Source organism: Gossypium hirsutum, chromosome A09 (assembly GCF_007990345.1).
Source record: "Gossypium hirsutum isolate 1008001.06 chromosome A09, Gossypium_hirsutum_v2.1, whole genome shotgun sequence".
NCBI lineage: Eukaryota > Viridiplantae > Streptophyta > Magnoliopsida > Malvales > Malvaceae > Gossypium > Gossypium hirsutum.
The window spans coordinates 84,361,246-84,380,352 of record NC_053432.1 but is presented as its reverse complement, the minus strand read 5'-3'; the positions used below and the strand labels follow the sequence as shown (position 1 = coordinate 84,380,352).

General features: G+C 33.4%; 2 protein-coding genes and 1 pseudogene across 3 annotated transcripts; 2 read left to right on the top strand and 1 right to left on the bottom strand.

Annotated features, from left to right (window-relative positions):
- The first annotated feature begins 41 nt into the window (after positions 1 to 41).
- Positions 42 to 7,478, top strand: LOC107935153 (putative E3 ubiquitin-protein ligase LIN-1). 2 transcript variants are annotated; one of them, XM_016867709.2, is made up of 16 exons: positions 42 to 810; positions 1,037 to 1,109; positions 1,182 to 1,507; positions 1,613 to 2,710; positions 2,784 to 2,922; positions 2,994 to 3,239; positions 3,311 to 3,605; positions 3,763 to 3,884; positions 4,119 to 4,238; positions 4,332 to 4,463; positions 4,548 to 4,670; positions 5,148 to 5,258; positions 5,351 to 5,497; positions 6,065 to 6,190; positions 6,774 to 6,890; positions 7,305 to 7,478. In XM_016867709.2, exons 1-16 carry the CDS (start codon positions 131 to 133, stop codon positions 7,320 to 7,322), a joined length of 3,873 nt encoding a protein of 1,290 aa, XP_016723198.2. In that variant the 5' UTR covers positions 42 to 130; the 3' UTR covers positions 7,323 to 7,478. The 2 variants fall into 2 exon arrangements, with proteins under 2 accessions (XP_016723198.2, XP_016723199.2); XM_016867710.2 differs by lacking the exons at positions 6,774 to 6,890; positions 7,305 to 7,478 and having other exon boundaries at positions 5,351 to 5,517; positions 6,065 to 6,194.
- A 1,302-nt stretch (positions 7,479 to 8,780) lies between these two features.
- LOC107935103 (protein pleiotropic regulatory locus 1-like) lies at positions 8,781 to 14,013 on the top strand (annotated as a pseudogene).
- Positions 14,014 to 16,360: 2,347 nt separating this feature from the next.
- On the bottom strand, positions 16,361 to 18,412 carry LOC107935110 (uncharacterized protein DDB_G0271670). The gene has a single exon (XM_041077342.1). It carries the CDS (start codon positions 18,227 to 18,229, stop codon positions 17,195 to 17,197), a length of 1,035 nt encoding a protein of 344 aa, XP_040933276.1. The 5' UTR covers positions 18,230 to 18,412; the 3' UTR covers positions 16,361 to 17,194.
- Positions 18,413 to 19,107: the final 695 nt, after the last annotated feature.

Here is a 19,107-nt window from a genome sequence, read left to right as displayed (position 1 = left end):
TGGAATTTAGTTAAAAATCATTCACGGGATTTCATTAGAAAAAGAAACCTTCAACAATATGTAATTCTTGTGCATCATATTTCTTCATTTCCCCCCCTCTTCTTCCTACTAACATATACCTTACAATTTCATGGCTCCTCCTCCTTCACCTTCTTTCTCCGTTCCGGCAGATAAACCGGACGTTGAATCAATGAGGGTAGTCGTTAATTCGATCAACCGGTACATTTCCAGGTTAGTATCCGACGAAGAGGAGTGGGATTCCATAAGGTTGATATGCAGTTCCAGGTTGAATTTCCAGCAACAGGAGTTTTTTGAGTTTTCCGAACAGGCAGTACTTTCAAATCTTTATTGGGGTATCAATGGTATCGAGGTTGCATTGCGAGCGTGTTCAGAGGAAGATAAAGGTTGTCAACTGAAGAATTCGGAGAAAATGCTTCAGGTTCCAGCGTTGCTTGACGAACAAGGAACTACTTCCGGGATGCCTAATGAGTATTTAGTTTCTTGTTCTTATTTTTACCTTTCGGTTATTAAGAATCTGCAGAACGATCGATTGCAAGCCGCTTTGCATTTTTTACAAGCGTTGCTTGTCTCGCCGATGCTTGTTCGAACCGAGTTTGCATCCGAAGAACTATGTGGAAGCCTTTTTGAGTCTGCTACGCAAGAAATAGGTGGAATTCAGAGGTTGAATTCGGTTTCTAGTAACTGCTCTACTCGGGACAACCTTGCCGAATCGACAAGGCAGATGGCGAAGAGATACAAGCATTGGTTAATGTATTACCAGGTCATGTTATATGAATCGACGAATTTCGGGTACGTTATCTTCCGATATACAATATAACCCCGGACATAGTCCGAGTTCAATCAGCATATTAATGACTTAATTTTGTACTAGTTAGCCTGGAAACAGAGCATGATATAATATGAACATATATCAATTAGTCTTTTTTCGATTAAAGAGTCGAAAACATAGTATTGGATTATGTTTGAACAATAATGTTTCGTTTAGCTGATTGGTATTCTATTAATGTATGAACAGTCACAAGATTGCCGGTAGCACGGATTCCTCAAAGCCATCCGAGCATCGGTACAGACCACAGGCTAATTATAAGGTATGCTACTGTCTCTTAGTTTCGTACATCGATGCAACCTTAGGATGTCACTAAATTTTGTTTGCTTTACAGTTCGATAAAGTGCATCCACTCGATCACCAAGAAGATATCATCGAGACCATGGGATATGAAACTCAATCATCTGTAAACGATAAAGAAGATCAAGTCCGTAGTAAAGCTATAGAGGACCGGGATCACATTCGAAGGTTACAACTTCGGAGAATGGAGCTAAACCGGAACGAAAGTATCAAATGCCTGCAGGATGTCTTGGACGAATCCCAATCTGACACACCGGATTTCGAGGATGAATACAATTCAGAGAACATGGAGGATAGTACCGGCTTGTTTAACTCAGAAATAATATATTTGGATGGCCAAAAACGAGCGAGCTATGATCAGTTCGGTAGACATACATGGCTGTATCACATTAATTTTCAATGCAAACCTTGATACAAATGAACATGTTTCTGATTTCTATCATTCAATTATGCTTATATATACAGGATGTTGCATTGTCATAATGGTGCATCGGGCCAAGAATACGAAGCAATCGTGTTTCCTCGAGTTCCTGAGCATCAAACAGATAGAGAAGTCATCAACGAAGCGAACATCAGTAAGTATTTCCCGGACAAATTGTTCAGAACTGTCAGTGATTTAAGTTTATCTGTGTTAGAGACTGAAGACATGAGCCGGTTAGAACTACAACAAGTCCAGCTCTTCGAACACATAGCGCCGAACTATCGAATGAGTAAAAGCTTGACTCGTATGAAGCAAGAAAGGACTGCTAAAAGGGAAAAACTGGACTCGCATTGCAAGGGTGAGTTAATGGAAATAATTCAGAATGCAGTTTCGAAACTTTGTTTCTCGGACGGATTAGAGAAGTCCGGGAAAGATTATGCAGTCGAAATCACTGCAATTTACCGAATGTTAAACAATAAACATGGTGTGAAGTACACAATGCTGAAAGATGTGATTCTGGAGCAGTTGCTGATAGCTGTTTCGACTTCCAAAGAGGAAATGGTAATACGAGCATCAGTTACTGTCTTAACGACTATCGTTTCAACAAATATATCGGTAGTAGACGATATAAAAAAAAAGGGTTTAAGGCTAACCGATCTAGCACGCGCTCTAAAATATAACGTGCACGAGGCAGCTACTCTTATATACTTAATAAAACCATCTGCTGCTGAAATAAAGACTTTAGAGCTCTTACCGACACTCGTGGAAGTCATTTGTACCTCTAACAGTTCGAGATGTAGGCCATCTAAATCGGTTACGGTAACACCACCTGCGGCATCGTTGATGATTATCGAAGTATTGGTAACTGCATTCGATAATGCTACGAATAACATGCACTTAGCAGCAATCAATTCGCCTCGTGTTTTATCCGGACTTTTAGATGTTGCAAAGAATCATAGCTTGGAAGAACATATTTCTTTGGCCACAATTCTTGTGAAGTGTATGCAATTTGATGGACAATGTAGAAAATATATATCTCAAGCTATTACAATGGCTCCATTTATACATTTGTTACAAAGTAACGAGAAACGGGCCATGTTCGTTGCGCTCGAGTTTTTTCACGAAGTCCTTCGAATTCCACGGTATGAATGAATTACTTCGGTACTTACCTGTAACCCAAAAAAACGTATGTTAAACTGAATTTATGTTGTTCAGGTCATCAGCCATTAGCCTATTGCAGCAGATAGTGAAAGGATGTATCGATGTTATGGACATACTAATCGATTGCGTTCGTGGGTTCCGAGCCGAGTACCAGCTTTTAGCAGCAAATTTATTGCTTCAATTAGACACCCTGGTAAGTCCGATCATATACCGATAAGTGACCTCACTCAAAACCTCTTAAATTATATGTACTGTTACGTGCAGGAAAACTCGAAAGGTAAAAGTGTATTTCGAGAGGAAGCAATGCAAGTCCTTTTTCAGTCGATTGCATTGGAAGAAAGCTCGACGGCACAGCAATTATCGGCGTTCATTCTATCGAATATCGGTGGGACTTATTCATGGACAGGGGAACCATATACCGTAGCATGGCTGGTGAAAAAAGCCGGTTCAACGTCTTTGAATCATCGGAACATGATACGAAACTTCGATTGGTTGGATCCGAGCTTGCAGGTAAGATGCATAAAAGGGTGATGCAGTTTAGTTTTTTGATTGTTTTATTTTGATGTTTAACTTTCTTGCAGGATATGGTAACCGATTTGTGGTGCAGCAAGATTGCAAGAAGCATTAACGAATTTGGGAAATCGGCATTCGTTGCGTTACGAAAGGGTTTAAAGAGTCAGATAAAAAGGGTTGCACGAGAATCTCTAACGACCATTGCGTGGCTCGGTTGCGAAATCTCGAAAAGTTCGAATAGCCTTCGATATTCAGCTTGTGAGATCTTACTAGGTGAAGTTGAGAAATTTTTACATCCAGGAATGGACCTTGAAGAAAGGCTTCTAGCATGCCTATGCATATATAACTATGCTTCGGGAAAAGGTAATGTAAACACAAAAACCTGGATGAACATTTTGAGCAAACTTAGCTTAAATAAACAATCACAACAACATCAACAACCCTTTTTAAGTACCCTGAAGTTCGTTCCGAGATATTAATATGTCCAATTTTCACTGGAAACCTTTTTACCGATATGCAGGGATGAAGAAACTGATTCATTTCTCGGAGGGTGTACGAGAATCGCTTCGGAGATTTTCAAATGTAATCTGGATGGCTGATGAACTACATAGAGTAGCTGATTTCTACTTGCCTAATAAATCGGTTAGTGTTTATGTATATAAGTAATACCGTAATGATCGAGATTCGGACGTCTCTTCCGCATCGTCGTTTAGGCGAAACTAAAGATGACCAAATGTCGATATATACAGTAATGCAGACATTAATAGTGTATATCTAGCACGAGCGTTGGATAATAAATTTATAGCTTAACCCTTTTAGAAATATTAAAATTTTAAATTAATGCAATTGGGAAATTGTATTTTGGTCCTTGAACAGCGTATTTCTTGCGTTCATACGCAAATAGTAGAAGTGAGTCACAAATGCAGTGGAGCTGTAAATGCCTTAATTTACTACAAAGGAATGCTTTATAGTGGATACTCCGATGGTTCAATCAAGGTACAGTCCGAACTCTAATCACTTGACACGAAATTTATTCAAATCAATTTAGATTGACTAAACTTGAAACCAATCCAACTAATTCAATTGTAGGTATGGGACATCAAAAGGCAATCAACCACACTTTTATGGGACATTAAGGAGCATAAGGACTCCGTGACATGCTTTTCACTCTTTGAACCAGGAGAGACCCTTTTAAGTGGTTCTACTGATAAGACCATTAGAGTAAGTTAGACCCTTCTCCAGTTTAACACAGTATGTTACTCGGACACATATCCGAATACGGGTTCTAATTTCTTACATTTTCAGGTGTGGCAAATGGTTCATAACAAATTGGAATGCATTGAAGTTATAGCCACAAAAGAACCAGTTCAAAAGCTAGACACACATGGTCAAATGATATTTATGATCACCAATGCCCACCATCTTAAGGTAACAAATTGACATATGAAATAGGTTAAGTTCTGTCATTAGTCCCTATACTTTATGAAAGTTGTAAATTTTGTTATTTTTAGTCTTTATACTTTTTCAAATTTAAAAATTTCAGTCATCACTAAACGATAACTGTTAATTTTATTAAGTTTCACTATTTTCAAAATATAATGATATATTATCATCTGTAATGACATATCAGTTTGTTATTTTTACATATTACTCACTAAAAGTTCAATTAATAGATTAAGAATCATCATTTATGCCAAGATCGAAATTTTAAAATTCAAAAAGGATCCAATTGGAGAATATAAGCTAAATCTTTGCAACTGAATGCATAATACAGAGCTAGTAATTGAATTTAACCAAACAGATTTAACTGTTGCTATTTGGGTCAAGATTAAATTTTTAAATTTCTAAAAATATAAGGACTAAATTGTAAAATGCATAAGATATATAATATTCTTCTTCTTGTAGGTTATTGATTCATTAAGAACAACCAACAGCATTTGCAAAACCAAGAGTGTGAAATGCATGAAGATGGTTCAAGGAAGGATTTATGCAGGCTGTACCGATTCAAGTATTCAGGTTCGATGATAAAAAAAAACCCGATCTTTGAACTCAATTTGAAATTCGATTGAAAACCCGAAGTTACATACATGATATATGATTGTTTCCAGGAGGTTTCTTTATCAAGCAACCATCAAAGAGAGATCAAACCAGCTGTTAAGAAATGGAGAATGCAAAGCAAACCCATCAATTCAATCACCATGTATAGGGACTGGCTTTATTGTGCAAGTTCAATGGTTGAAGGTTCTAACGTTAGGGTAACTACAGTTTTTTAACGGTAAAGGAACTCTTTAGTCCCTCTCAGTTTCGAAATTGAGCTCTCTCTTAAAAAAATCAGAATAATTTAATCCTTGTTTAAGGACAATTGATCACACATTAATGTTTTCCATCAATTGTATTTGATTGGTTTAATAACAAATTTAGTCGTCAACGTTCACAAATTCTATTAATTTGGTCCTGATTTAACAAGTCTGTCCTGCAACATTTGTGTAAATGTATAAATGTTGAGGTTGAATTTGTTAATTTTTTAAAATTAAGGCCAAAATGACAAATATGTAAGCATTGAATGCTAAATTTATTATTATACCAATCAAAATTATGTATAATTGACGATGGAAGACAATAACACTATGATTAATTGTCTTTAATTGTTTACTTTTGAAATTGACAAGAATTAAATTGCTCCATTTTTCTGAGAATGACCAATCTAGTCAAATTCGAAATTGAAAAGGATTGAAGAGGTAATTTTTTAAACTTACATTTCAACATATCAATAGCTTACATTTTCGATTTTTTTTTATCAACCCTAATTTTATGGTTCATAGGAATGGAGGAGAAACTCTGATCCCAAAATGTCATTGAGACCAGAGAAAAGAGTAAGTGTTTTAGCAATGGAAGTAGTGGAAGACTTCATATACTTAAATTGCAGCTCATCAGCTAATAGTCTTCAGGTATATTTAACTCTTTTTTTTTAATGTTATTCGGATTCATGAAGTAGTCGTCGTTGTCATTTGTGTTTGAATAAAGGTTTGATTCATTAACCATATTGATAATCTTTGAAAGAAAATTTGAGATATTCTTCATTTTCTTTAAAATATTTATTCCAGTTAAATTGTGATTTTAATTTTTGTAAGATGCTCAAATATCAAAATCGAGTTAGATAAATTCATGTTAGTATTTTAATCGAATATTTGAATTAATTAATAATAATATAAAATTAGGACTTTATTTTTAATTTGAGCATAATAGAGGGATTGTAATTTTCACCTATCAAATTTCGACATAAATCATATTCAAACATACGTGTGAAGATGTGATTCTATGAAATATTTTAGAAATTATTGATCGATATTTTACACTCAAATCTGAGACGGTGTAAAATAGGCTGAATACTAGTTTTTAAGTTATAGTCTCCTACATTAGTTGTAGTTTAAAATGTACATAGAGACATAATCATCCAAATATAAGAAAAAATTTAAATTTTTTTCAAAGATATCTGATATTTAAATTTGAATCGAGTTTATTTTTGAGTAGATATGGTTGAGAGGAACACAACAGAAAGTGGGGAGAATATCAGCTGGCAGCAAAATAACAAGCCTTATAACTGCAAACGACGTCGTTCTCTGCGGGACGGAGTCCGGGTTAATCAAGGTTTGAGATCTTAAGATATATTCAATTTAGTTAAAACATGCCATAAGTCCTTATAATCTTAGTAAATTTGGAATTTGGTCTTTATATATTTATTTTTAGGAATTTAGTCCCTCTACTTTTTAGATTTTCAGAATCCAGGTCCAAGTGCTAACACTGTTAAGGTTATTTTGTTAAATTCTAATTTATTACAGATTTATTTTTTAATTACATTACCATTAAGTGAGCTTTTTTCTATTTTAAAATGTCCCACTAATGAATTTAATAAAAAAAATTAACTATGTTAACTATTAAACCTAATTTTTGAAATATAAAATATAAAAGAATTAAATTGGTAAAAATAAAAATGTATAGAATAAATTTTAAACTATTTTTTAAAATAAAAATTCAATCTGATGATTTCCTTTGGATTTGCAGGCATGGATCCCCCTTTAAAAGACCTCAAAAGCAAAGTATATAATATACAAAGAAAAATGGAAACAGATAGTTTTTGAATGCTTCTAAAATAATGCATTATGTGTACAGTTGCTACATTGTATAATTATTAATTACAAGTGTTAAAACAAATAAAGCCATTGTTGATAGTTCAAATTTTGTTATTACCCTTTCTATTATGTATTTCTATTATGTATAAGTTGTGTTTTAATTCATGTGTTTTGATTTAGTTTATTTTAATTCTTATTTTTTAATTTTAAAATTTTATTCTTGACTTAAATGATAGCAATTAAATTTATTAGATTGAATTTATTATTGATCTCATAAATTGTGAATTTAGTCATATTATCAAGTTATGTTATATAGATGAATTTAACATGGCTAAAATATCAATGGTACAAAAATATTATTAGTTAAATCTTAAATCTGTCAAACTGGTTAAATTAGTTTTGGATTGGATAAATCTATATTAGTTAATTTGGGTATTAAAAATCTTTGGAACTCAGATAATTTTTTGTTCAAATTGTTTCAGGTTAAAGACATTTTAGATTATAATAATTTAGATTTAAAGCTAAGACATTTCAATCTAATTCATTATGAGTTTGGATTATTTCAGATTATGATTATTTCAAATTCAGATTATTTTGGGTTTAAACTAAATTCAAGTTCGAGTTGTAAAATTCAAAGTCGTCTTAAATTGAATTTGAATCCAAGTGAATCAGATTGCCTCTTAAATTCAAATCAAAATTGACTAGCATTTATACAATCTATTGAGCTTTGATTGAATTGGTTTCATCCTTAACCAAATCACCAATTCAGATAGAAAATTATGAAAATATCATTCCGTAATTAAAAAAGAGTTAAATTGTTAGAAAGGATTTTAGTATTTTTATTTTAACAAAAATCAATTATAATATGCAAATAGTCGAATTTAAACCCGCTCCAACAGGATTATTAAAACCTTAAATTTACTACTAAATCAAAGTTTCATAGGCCATTAAACTATATAAAAGGTAGGGTAAAATTATTAAAGGCCACCAAACTATTAGTAAGTTGACGTTTTGATCAAATAAGTTCAAAAAGTTACAAAAGAGAAATTGAATTATTTAAAAGTTTTCATTTAAGACATTGTATTGTTACAATCGTTGTCGAATTCTATAGCTCAATTTTTTCATGAAACTTTGAATGTCAAGAATCACCAACCAAAATCCAAATAACTTTCTTCTCCAATCTCCGATACTAATCGTCAGATCGACTTGAATCTAAGGTATATTCGTCTATCGCTAGCTAAACTTAAAAAAAAAACTTAACAATTAGTGACTTAAATGAAAACTTTCGAATAATTCAATGACTATCTTGTAACTTTTTGAAGTTAAATGATCAAAACATAAGCTTAGTAATAATTTAGTGGCTTTCCGCGTAATTTACTCTGAAAAGTATTTCAATGTACATCGGGCTTTGGAGGTTAAAGTCGGTTGCTTCTTCTGCTTTACTCGTCGCCGGCCACATTCTCTCTCTGAATTTAATAAAGCGAATTAGGGTTTATAAGCTTCACCATTCCGTTTCAAGCCGACCCTAAAACCCTAATCCCCAAGTCGGAAGGAAATGCCAGGGCCACCGCTAGAAATGGAGCCAGTGGAGCCGCAGTCATTGAAGAAGCTCAGCCTTAAATCCCTAAAGCGTGCTCTCGATCTCTTTAGCCCTAGCCATGGCCAATTCGCTGCTCCTGACTCTGAAAGGTTTCATCTTTATCTTCAGTAACAAAAAAAAACAACTTTTCTTTTATTTATTTGGCTATTTACTCAAATTTCATTAAACTCTATTTGTAAACTAAAGCTTTTGTTTTTCAATGGAATGTAGCAAAAAAATTCGCTTGAGCCACAAGGTTAGTCTAATTTGCTTGAATTTTTAGGCTTTTTTAGTGGTATTTATAATAATGGGGATTGTTTATTTGATTGGAAATTGATGGTTGATTTTGATTTAAATTTGTTAGATAAATGTTGAGTATAGTGGAATAAAAACTGCCCCGGGTCAACCTTTGAAGCAAGTTAATTCCTGTGTTGCCGATGATAAGTGTCGAGTTTCGGCACCTTCGAATGTCCTTGCTCTTACAGGTAATATTCTTATTTGATTTAATAGAGTAAAGGGTTTTAGCTTGATAATTCATTCAATCAAGTTTCTTGGTTTGTGATAGAGAGAGATTTTGTGGTAAAAGTACCATAGAGGCTATTGTACTAGAAGTCAGATTGTATTTTTCTCAAAAAAAAGAATAAATTAATCCCTATATGCTAGATCAAAGAGCATAGTAGTCCTTTATGTTAAAATTTTTATCCATTTCTATTATTAAAAACTGATGTGGCTGACGATCATGTATACCTCATGCTGAGGTACATGGACTAGTTTTTAACAGAAGAAATGGATTAAACTTGTAACAGAAGGATTAATTGATTCTTTGATCTAATGTATAGGGGCTAATTTGCTCATTTTTTTAGTAGAGGGAGCAAAATGCAATTTGACTCCTAGTACAAGGGCTTTCATGGTACTTTTTACTACGATTTTGTATATTTTAGTGAATTGATATCTATGCTGAGATTTGTGTAACTTTAACTATGAATGTTTATGAATAAGGGCCTGCAGATTCTTGGGATTCACAAAAAGAAGGGACTCAAAATGCTTTAGTTGTTGGTCCATCTTTGCAACCAAAGACGCAGTAAATTCTCTTGCTCTGAGTTTTCTATGTGCTAATTTGGATCGATCCTAAGACATATAGGTCTATGCCTTGTTCTCTTGGAATCCATTTTTATGCTACATAGAAGGAACCGTGTTGCTACGTGGTGTTACTGATTTTTTTCTCTATTTTTCTCAGAAACTTTGTTGGTACTTCCGGCAAAGGCACCGCCATGGTTTCGGCTTCTGCACCCTTTTCTGAAAGGTTTTGTATCTCTCTCCTTGTTATTCTGATTCCTTGATAATTTCATTAGTTGTTCAATCATGTAATTGTTGTTTTGCATTAGTACATTTTTTTTGCCATGGTGGGTTTATTTTTCTTTGCTCACTTGCTCTCGTATGTGAAAATTGAGCATCTCATCCAATTAAACCTATTGTTTCATCCTGTTCTGGCATGCCACTTGTATCCTGCATATATATGATGTGTAGCTTGAAGGTTTATGAGTTTTTTCGTGTGACAGGCTAACAACATCTGCAATAATAGAAAGAATCCCAAGCAAGTGGCCACGTCCTGTATGGCATCGTCCTTAGAAGGAACCGTGTTGCTACGTGGTGTTACTGATTTTTTTCTCTATTTTTCTCAGAAACTTTGTTGGTACTTCCGGCAAAGGCACCGCCATGGTTTCGGCTTCTGCACCCTTTTCTGAAAGGTTTTGTATCTCTCTCCTTGTTATTCTGATTCCTTGATAATTTCATTAGTTGTTCAATCATGTAATTGTTGTTTTGCATTAGTACATTTTTTTTGCCATGGTGGGTTTATTTTTCTTTGCTCACTTGCTCTCGTATGTGAAAATTGAGCATCTCATCCAATTAAACCTATTGTTTCATCCTGTTCTGGCATGCCACTTGTATCCTGCATATATATGATGTGTAGCTTGAAGGTTTATGAGTTTTTTCGTGTGACAGGCTAACAACATCTGCAATAATAGAAAGAATCCCAAGCAAGTGGCCACGTCCTGTATGGCATCGTCCTTAGAAGGAACCGTGTTGCTACGTGGTGTTACTGATTTTTTTCTCTATTTTTCTCAGAAACTTTGTTGGTACTTCCGGCAAAGGCACCGCCATGGTTTCGGCTTCTGCACCCTTTTCTGAAAGGTTTTGTATCTCTCTCCTTGTTATTCTGATTCCTTGATAATTTCATTAGTTGTTCAATCATGTAATTGTTGTTTTGCATTAGTACATTTTTTTTGCCATGGTGGGTTTATTTTTCTTTGCTCACTTGCTCTCGTATGTGAAAATTGAGCATCTCATCCAATTAAACCTATTGTTTCATCCTGTTCTGGCATGCCACTTGTATCCTGCATATATATGATGTGTAGCTTGAAGGTTTATGAGTTTTTTCGTGTGACAGGCTAACAACATCTGCAATAATAGAAAGAATCCCAAGCAAGTGGCCACGTCCTGTATGGCATCGTCCTTGGAAGAACTACAGGGTGAGAAACTCTATAACACTAAAAGTTGATGAAATGTCCGTGATTGTTGTTCGTGATTTCACGGTCATCTGCCATAGAAGAGAATGTTGTATTTTTCTTGTCTATCTTGCTGACATATCGGTCCTATTTCATCAATGAACATGTCAGTTCGTTCACATTCCAGTTCCTGGAAATTTACAGATATCTATAAATGGGTGATTAATGTAGGTTATTAGTGGCCATTTGGGATGGGTGAGATCGGTAGCTTTTGATCCAAGTAACAACTGGTTTTGTACTGGTTCCGCAGACCGTACAATCAAGGTCTGTATTGGCTCTATAAAACGGATATTGATTTGAAATTTTGGTGTTGTTGAAAAATGAAACTTATTTTGCATCGGTTTCGACATGCTAGATATGGGATGTAGCAAGTGGAAGGCTAAAGCTCACACTAACCGGACACATTGAACAGATACGAGGCTAGTTTTTTTTTTTTGGCTTAATATCCTATGGATTTAGGATAATTGAGAAATATATATTTTATTCACAGGCCTCGCCGTCAGTAGCAAACACATATATGTTTTCAGCTGGTGATGATAAGCAAGTTAAATGCTGGGACCTTGAACAGAACAAGGTATGAACTCCATACACATTGCTAGGGAATTGGGATCTGTAATGCACAGAGACTTATCTTGTGTTTATCGGGTATAGGTTATCCGGTCTTATCATGGTCACTTAAGTGGTGTTTATTGCTTGGCTCTTCATCCTACTATAGACATTCTGTTAACGGGGGGACGTGATTCTGTTTGCCGGGTATGAAACTTATCTACATAAAAACTACTTGGGAATAATTTCTTTCCATACATGTTAATTGGGTTTTTTATTTTAGATATCTGATGGGCAACAATTTTCAGGTATGGGATATTCGCACCAAGATGCAAATTTTTGCATTGTCTGGGCATGATAACACTGTTTGCTCGGTTTTTACTCGACCAACGGTACGAAGCTCTTGCTCTCTCCTTGCTATACTTTAAAAGGGAGAAATTGGGTAAAAGTACCGTAAGGTCCCTGTGTTAATAGTCAGACTGCATTTTGCTCCCTCTACTTAAAAAATAGGTAAATTGGTCTTTATATGTGAGATCAAAGAGTAAACGGATCATTTCTGTTAAAAATTGGTGTGGACTGACAGAATAATCAGATAGTGACACGTGGCGTGGCGTGTCATATGTACCTCATTCTGACGTACATGGATCAGTTTTTAATGGTCAAAATGAATGAAATTTTTAACAGAAACTCTTTGATCTAACGTAGAAGGACTAATTTACTCATTTATTTAGTTAAGGGGGCAAAATGCAATCTAACAAAATGCAATCTAACTGTTACTATAAGGGCCTCCATGATACTTTTACCGATAAATTGTTAAATTTCATCCTTACAATTTTATTTATTCAACTGTATCATGTTTATATCAAACTATGCATCACATTTTACAGGATCCACAAGTTGTCACTGGCCCCCACGATACTACGATAAAATTCTGGGACCTTAGATATGGTAAATTGAACTTACGTTTCTTCTTTGTTTAGTTTCATTTGTAACATATTGGTTGTTCAATGTCCCAGGAAAAACGATGTCAACTCTAACGCATCATAAGAAGTCTGTGCGAGCAATGGCGCCACATCCTAAAGAGTATGTGCCCCTCTGTCCTATTACGCAAAAATGCAGCCATGGCTGATTTTATCTCAGGTCCTAATGTTTTCTCAACCTTTCTGTATCAGGCATTCTTTTGCATCTGCATCGGCTGACAACATAAAGAAATTCAGTCTTCCAAAGGGAGAATTCTTACACAATATGCTGTAAGTAAAAGCCATTTTACTTCATATGTGTATTCATTCGTCGTTTTTATGATCTAACATGGTGGTGTTGTTTGTGTTTCCGGAGCAGCTCTCAGCAAAAGACTATAATTAACACCATGGCTGTTAATGAGGACGGTGTAATGGCTACCGGAGGTGACAACGGGAGTTTGTGGTTCTGGGATTGGAGAAGCGGTCACAACTTCCAGCAAGCTCATACAATCGTGCAGCCTGGTATGTTTTTCCAGATCGTTTTTCAGCTAATTTTTGTTGATTGTGTACCATTTGGAAGATGATCATCACAATGTTGTGTGCTGTATTCCAGGCTCATTGGATAGTGAAGCTGGTATATACGCTCTCTCGTACGATGTAACTGGTACAAGATTGGTTAGCTGTGAAGCTGACAAGACGATTAAAATGTGGAAAGAAGATGAAACCGTAACCGAACAAACTCATCCTCTCAACTTCAAACCACCCAAAGATATCCGCCGGTTCTAGCCACGCCTTCATTTTTGCTCGGTTACCTATCCCGAGTCTTGTACAATGCTTTTAAGGTATGTAAGGTAAAAAAATTTTGTTGCTTAGTTTGGATACCAACTATAACTGAACTGAGCTCAAGCTCGAGTTCGATTGAGTTTTATTTTTAAAACTCGAGATTTATTTGAGATAAAAACCAAACTAATATTAAATGAAATTATAGCTTACTGGGTACCGAGAAAATCAAAACAAAAGACCAAAACCTTTTTAATTTGGGATTAAATGTCCCAAATTGAACCCATTATATTGTTAAGGAAAAAAAATTATATGAACCCTACGAAGCAGCTTTTGTCATGTCGTTATGCATGTGTACTTCATCATCCAAAAGCTCCTCTTGTCTCCTCCATCTACTTTCCTTTCACTATTTTGAAACCAGTTGTTATCACCATTGTCACATTATCATTATTTGCAGAGCAATCAATTATTGAATTTCGGGGTTTGGGTCTCAAGTCTCAACATTGCTGACTTTTGGTATACAAAAATGATAGAATTTTGCCAATGAAGGAACATGGATGAAGACAGACATGGCCCCAATCTTAAATCAAATGATTTAATTTCTCTACCCCCACTTATTGTTTATTGCAATGAAATCCATCAAACGATTGGGAAAAAACCGGCAAGGGATCGTAGTTTCCGGATCAAATTGTACACTTTATATACCCGATAAAAGTCGTATTATCTAATATATGATATCATAATAGTTTGGGTTTTGTTCATGTTATTTATGTTTTTAGGGGTAGTGCAATATTTAATTTTTGAATTTAGAATTTTTTTCATTTTGGTTTCTAAATTATTTTGATCAAATTTGATCTGTGATAAGTTGTCACTTTGAAATTACGTCATGTCATCACTTAAATATTTTTGTGTATTTTTTAAATTTTATAATAATAAAATCTAAATTCAAGGACCAAATTAAAAAGAATTACTAAATTTCAAAACTAATATAGACAAAAATTTTAAGGACCAAGTAAAGAAAAATTTTCAAATTCAGGAGCTAAAGTTCAATTATCATATTATCACGTAATAAAATGCTTCCGTTTTTGTGAAGTAAAAAGAATGAAGTTCAACAATTAAATGTAGCTCTATCCCTAAAGCGATATTCCTCCCTTTTAACTCCTTCTAACAACTTGAATGTTACGAATTTATGAATTAAAATATAAATAGTTTTTTTTCGATCTCCAACACTAACTGTTAGATCAAGTTGAATTTAAAATGTGTTTTTTTACTTGTTGATGGGTACTAATCCACTACATCGATAGTCAAATCATTACTTGAAGTTCACTAGTCAGACTTTTGTTAGAAAAAAAAATAATAGTTCAGTGACTTATATAAAAAAAATTAATAGTTAAGTAACTTAATTGAAAATTTTCGAATGATTCAGTGACTATTATGTAACTTTTTGACATTGACCAATCAAAATATAAGTTTGCTAATAATTTAATGGTATTGGGTAAAATTTTTTTTATTTTACAATTTGGTCCACAAAATTAATGTTGTGATCTAATAACAGTGTCCCAATAGGCAGCGGCAGTTCTTCCCATGTCTCCTTGCAACCATGCTCCTTAAACCTTGCTTTCTATATATATATATTTTTTATTATTTTTCTACCCTACAATCGAAAATTTCGGTGGAAATTGAAAATCGGTTTCAAATAGTAATGATTTAAATTGAATTAAAAATTAAATTTTATTTAGATTAATTTATAATTCTTAAATTTGGGATTTAGTCATGTATATAATTTTATCTTTTTACGTTTATAATATATTTATTTAATCCCAATGATTAATAATAATAAATAAAATGTTACAAGTATTTAGAAAATCTCATCAAGGAGATTATTTTTCTCATAAAAGTTCACATCAACATTTAAATTTAAATTATTAATAGGTTCGTTGTTTGAATAATTAATGACATTATAAAAGTGAATGTTTAAATTATGCAAAATTGGACACTCATACCCACGGATTACAAAATGATTTTATAAACATAATAAAAATTTTAGTGGATTTAAATTGGAAATTTGTGGATTTAATATCTGAAAAATAATTTAAAATTTTCAAATCTTCTTTTATATATTAAAAAAATCTTCAAAAAATAATATTTAATTCAGATTTGAATAATAATACTTAAATAAAATTTACTAATTCAAATAGTTCAATAATTGCAAATATCTAACCCACCTTTATTTTTAAGGAGATGAATTAAATCTTAAATTTAAACATAGTAAAACAACCAAAAGTGTAATTTAACCTCTATTTAATTTTTATTTTTTATAAAATAAAAAAATAATTTTTTTAATTTTTTTAACGTTATAATTTATAACCAGGCAATAAATATGTTTTGTAATAGATCCCCCAAATGTGTCTAAGATCAACAAACATGTGTTTGCATGTGATGATATCACGAAGAAAATGTTCTCACACAACATTATAAAAATTAAAATTAAATACTAAAAAAACACATTTCTTTGCCATAAAAAGCATTAATTAAAAGGTACACAACTTACAATAAAAAAAAAACACTACATACATCATTAAATAATACAAATTAATAATAATACATACTGGTCAAACAAATCCCTTTTATAATAAGAACATGATTCCAGGAGGACCAGACAGAAAACTATCTATAACTTAATTATTTGCACATATTTAAAAATACCCACAAAGAAAAGTGTAAGAACAGTTCATAAAACCAAATCTAATGTGTATCAATAGAGTTAAATTACTATTTTGGTCTCTCTATTATGCTTAAATTTGGAATTTAGTCCCTATATTTTAGTTTCACATAATTTGGGATCTCTATACTTTTATAATGTCATTAGTTAGTTGGTAAAAGCCATTGAAACCTCTATACTAGGAGTTAGATTGCATTTTGCCCTTTTACTGAAAAATTGACAAATTAGTCCTTGTATATTAGATCAAAGAATAGATTGATTTTTTTGTTAAAAGTTTTATCCATTTGTACTATTAAAAACTGGCATGGCTGATGAAATAACCAGACAATGGCACATGGCATACCACGTGTATCTCATGCTGATATAAATGGATCAATTTTTAACAGTAGAAAAAGATAAATTTTTTAACAGAAAGATAAATTTGCTCTTTGATATAACTTATAAAGATTAATTTACCCATTTTTTGAATAGAAACGGAAAAAAATTACTATTTGACTCTTAATACAGAGGCCTCCACGAAACTTTCACTTTATTTAGCCTAAATAGTTAACTATTTGGACTAACAAATGATGTTATAAAAGTAAAGGGACTGAATTGTGTCAAATTAAAGTAAATGGACTAAATTATAAATTTAAACATAGTAAATGAACCAAAACCATAATTTTACCTTTAGCTTGTAACAGCTAACAATGAAGGAATTGCAGACAGATTTGGTGTTGTTGTCGTCGTTGTGTTATCGTTGTTTGTTGATTCTTTAACAATGGAACTGTGTTTCTTACCAGAAGGAGGAGGCTTACTGGTGGTGAAAGCTCTAATGGGACTTGCAAAAGCCCAACCCCAACTCTTATTATTGTTTCTGCCATTGATGTGATCTTCATTATTAGGTGCAGAAGAAACCCAGTATGAAGATGATGATGATGATGAAGAAGATGATGATGATGATGTCATGATCATGAATCCACTAAATATACCGCCACATTTAACCCTTTCTTTCATTCCAGATGATGATGATGGAGCATGGCCATGATGATGAGTAGGTTTTGATTTGCCTTCTCTTTGTGATTCTACTCTTCTAAGAGTACAATCACCAAAACCAGTTGAGATCCTTTCGAAAAAATCACGGGAAAAGCTCCGGCTTCCACAGCCGACGGATCTGGACCTTGAAACCTTCCTTTCAAATGATGATGCATGATCATCATCCATTGATAATGATGATGATCCCTTCTTTGCTAGCTTCATACCAATGGAAGCTGGTTTTTGGGCACTATGGGTCTTTGAAGAAACATAAAGAAAAGACCAGAAACCACTTCTTTTTCTAAACTCATCGCCGCCTTCTACGAACCGGCCGCCCCTAGGTGTTACAGTGGACTTGCTCCTCTTCAAACCACCACCACCATCTGCTGATGCTGCCCTCCTTGTATGACGATAATGACCATTATCACTACCAACAACGCCGCCATTACCACCACCACCACCGGCGGCAGATCTTAAAGGAGGAGGAGAAGGAGATGATGATGATGATGAGCCATGAATAGGTAAAGGAGAAGATGAAGAAACCAATTTCCCAAGCTTTTCTTGAAGACAAAAAGCACAGATCCCACCTGGGTTTTTCCCATAAGGATGATTGATACGGTGTTGTATATTATTATTGTCTCTTATATCTTCACCTTCACCAACTTTTCCACCATTGATGATACCTTCCATTGTACTACAATCTTTAATTTTTTTTTCTTCTTACGAACAGAGAGACAATGAATGAAAATATATGCAAACAAAAAACTAGTGGAGCAGAGAGGTTCAGAGACACTGTAATTGAATGAGAAGATAATATTAATAATATGGTAATGAAAGTAATGGAGGTAAGGGATAACGGAGCACGTGCAATGGTATGTAAGAAAACTCACCTTACCAATAAATATTAAATAAAGTGTTTAATATAAGTATACTATCTTGCAATGATCTTTCCAAACATATGGTCAACATTATGTTTTGGGTTAATATAAGTTTTAGTCATGAAGTTAGCAATTAGGTCTATTTGATCATTGAATTTAGATTCCGTCAAGATTTAATGATATGACGCTATACGATTGTGTTATATTATCACCTAAAATTTGAAAAAGAAAAATTATGTTCAAGTATTGATGTGGTATGATCTCAAAGTGATGTGTCATCAAACTATTATATTCGTCATGTTTAGAACCAAAATAGTTCTAGATGTCAAGATTAGGTATTAAGTTGAACCAAAAAATACAAATACTAAAATAGATGTAATTGACAAGTTCATGGATTAAAAGTTATATTAACTCTAATGTTTAGGGCTTATTCCCTTATATGTCCTAAAACTATAGCTCAAATTTTAAAATGGTCTTCAAATTTCTAAACATTTTAATTGAATCCTTAATATTTTGGTATTGTATCTATTTGGTCCTTCCGTCGGCCTTAGCTATTAGCTTGGGCATTAAACGCCAACTCAAATTTGAAGTGGAACATATTTAAAACATGTGGATCAAATCGCAAACATATGTATACTTATTGCATAGACAATTTGAATATGAGTATTATATAAAAGGTTAAATTTTATT

Excerpts from the sequence above, each read along its gene's own strand:
- LOC107935153 (XM_016867709.2), top strand. The coding sequence starts at position 131 with ATGGCTCCTCCTCCTTCACCTTCTTTCTCCGTTCCGGCAGATAAACCG. Across the intron at positions 811-1,036 it reads TATGAATCGACGAATTTCGG|TCACAAGATTGCCGGTAGCA; the intron begins GTACGTTATCTT and ends ATGTATGAACAG. Across the intron at positions 2,711-2,783 it reads GAAGTCCTTCGAATTCCACG|GTCATCAGCCATTAGCCTAT; the intron begins GTATGAATGAAT and ends TATGTTGTTCAG.
- LOC107935110 (XM_041077342.1), bottom strand. The coding sequence starts at position 18,229 with ATGGAAGGTATCATCAATGGTGGAAAAGTTGGTGAAGGTGAAGATATA.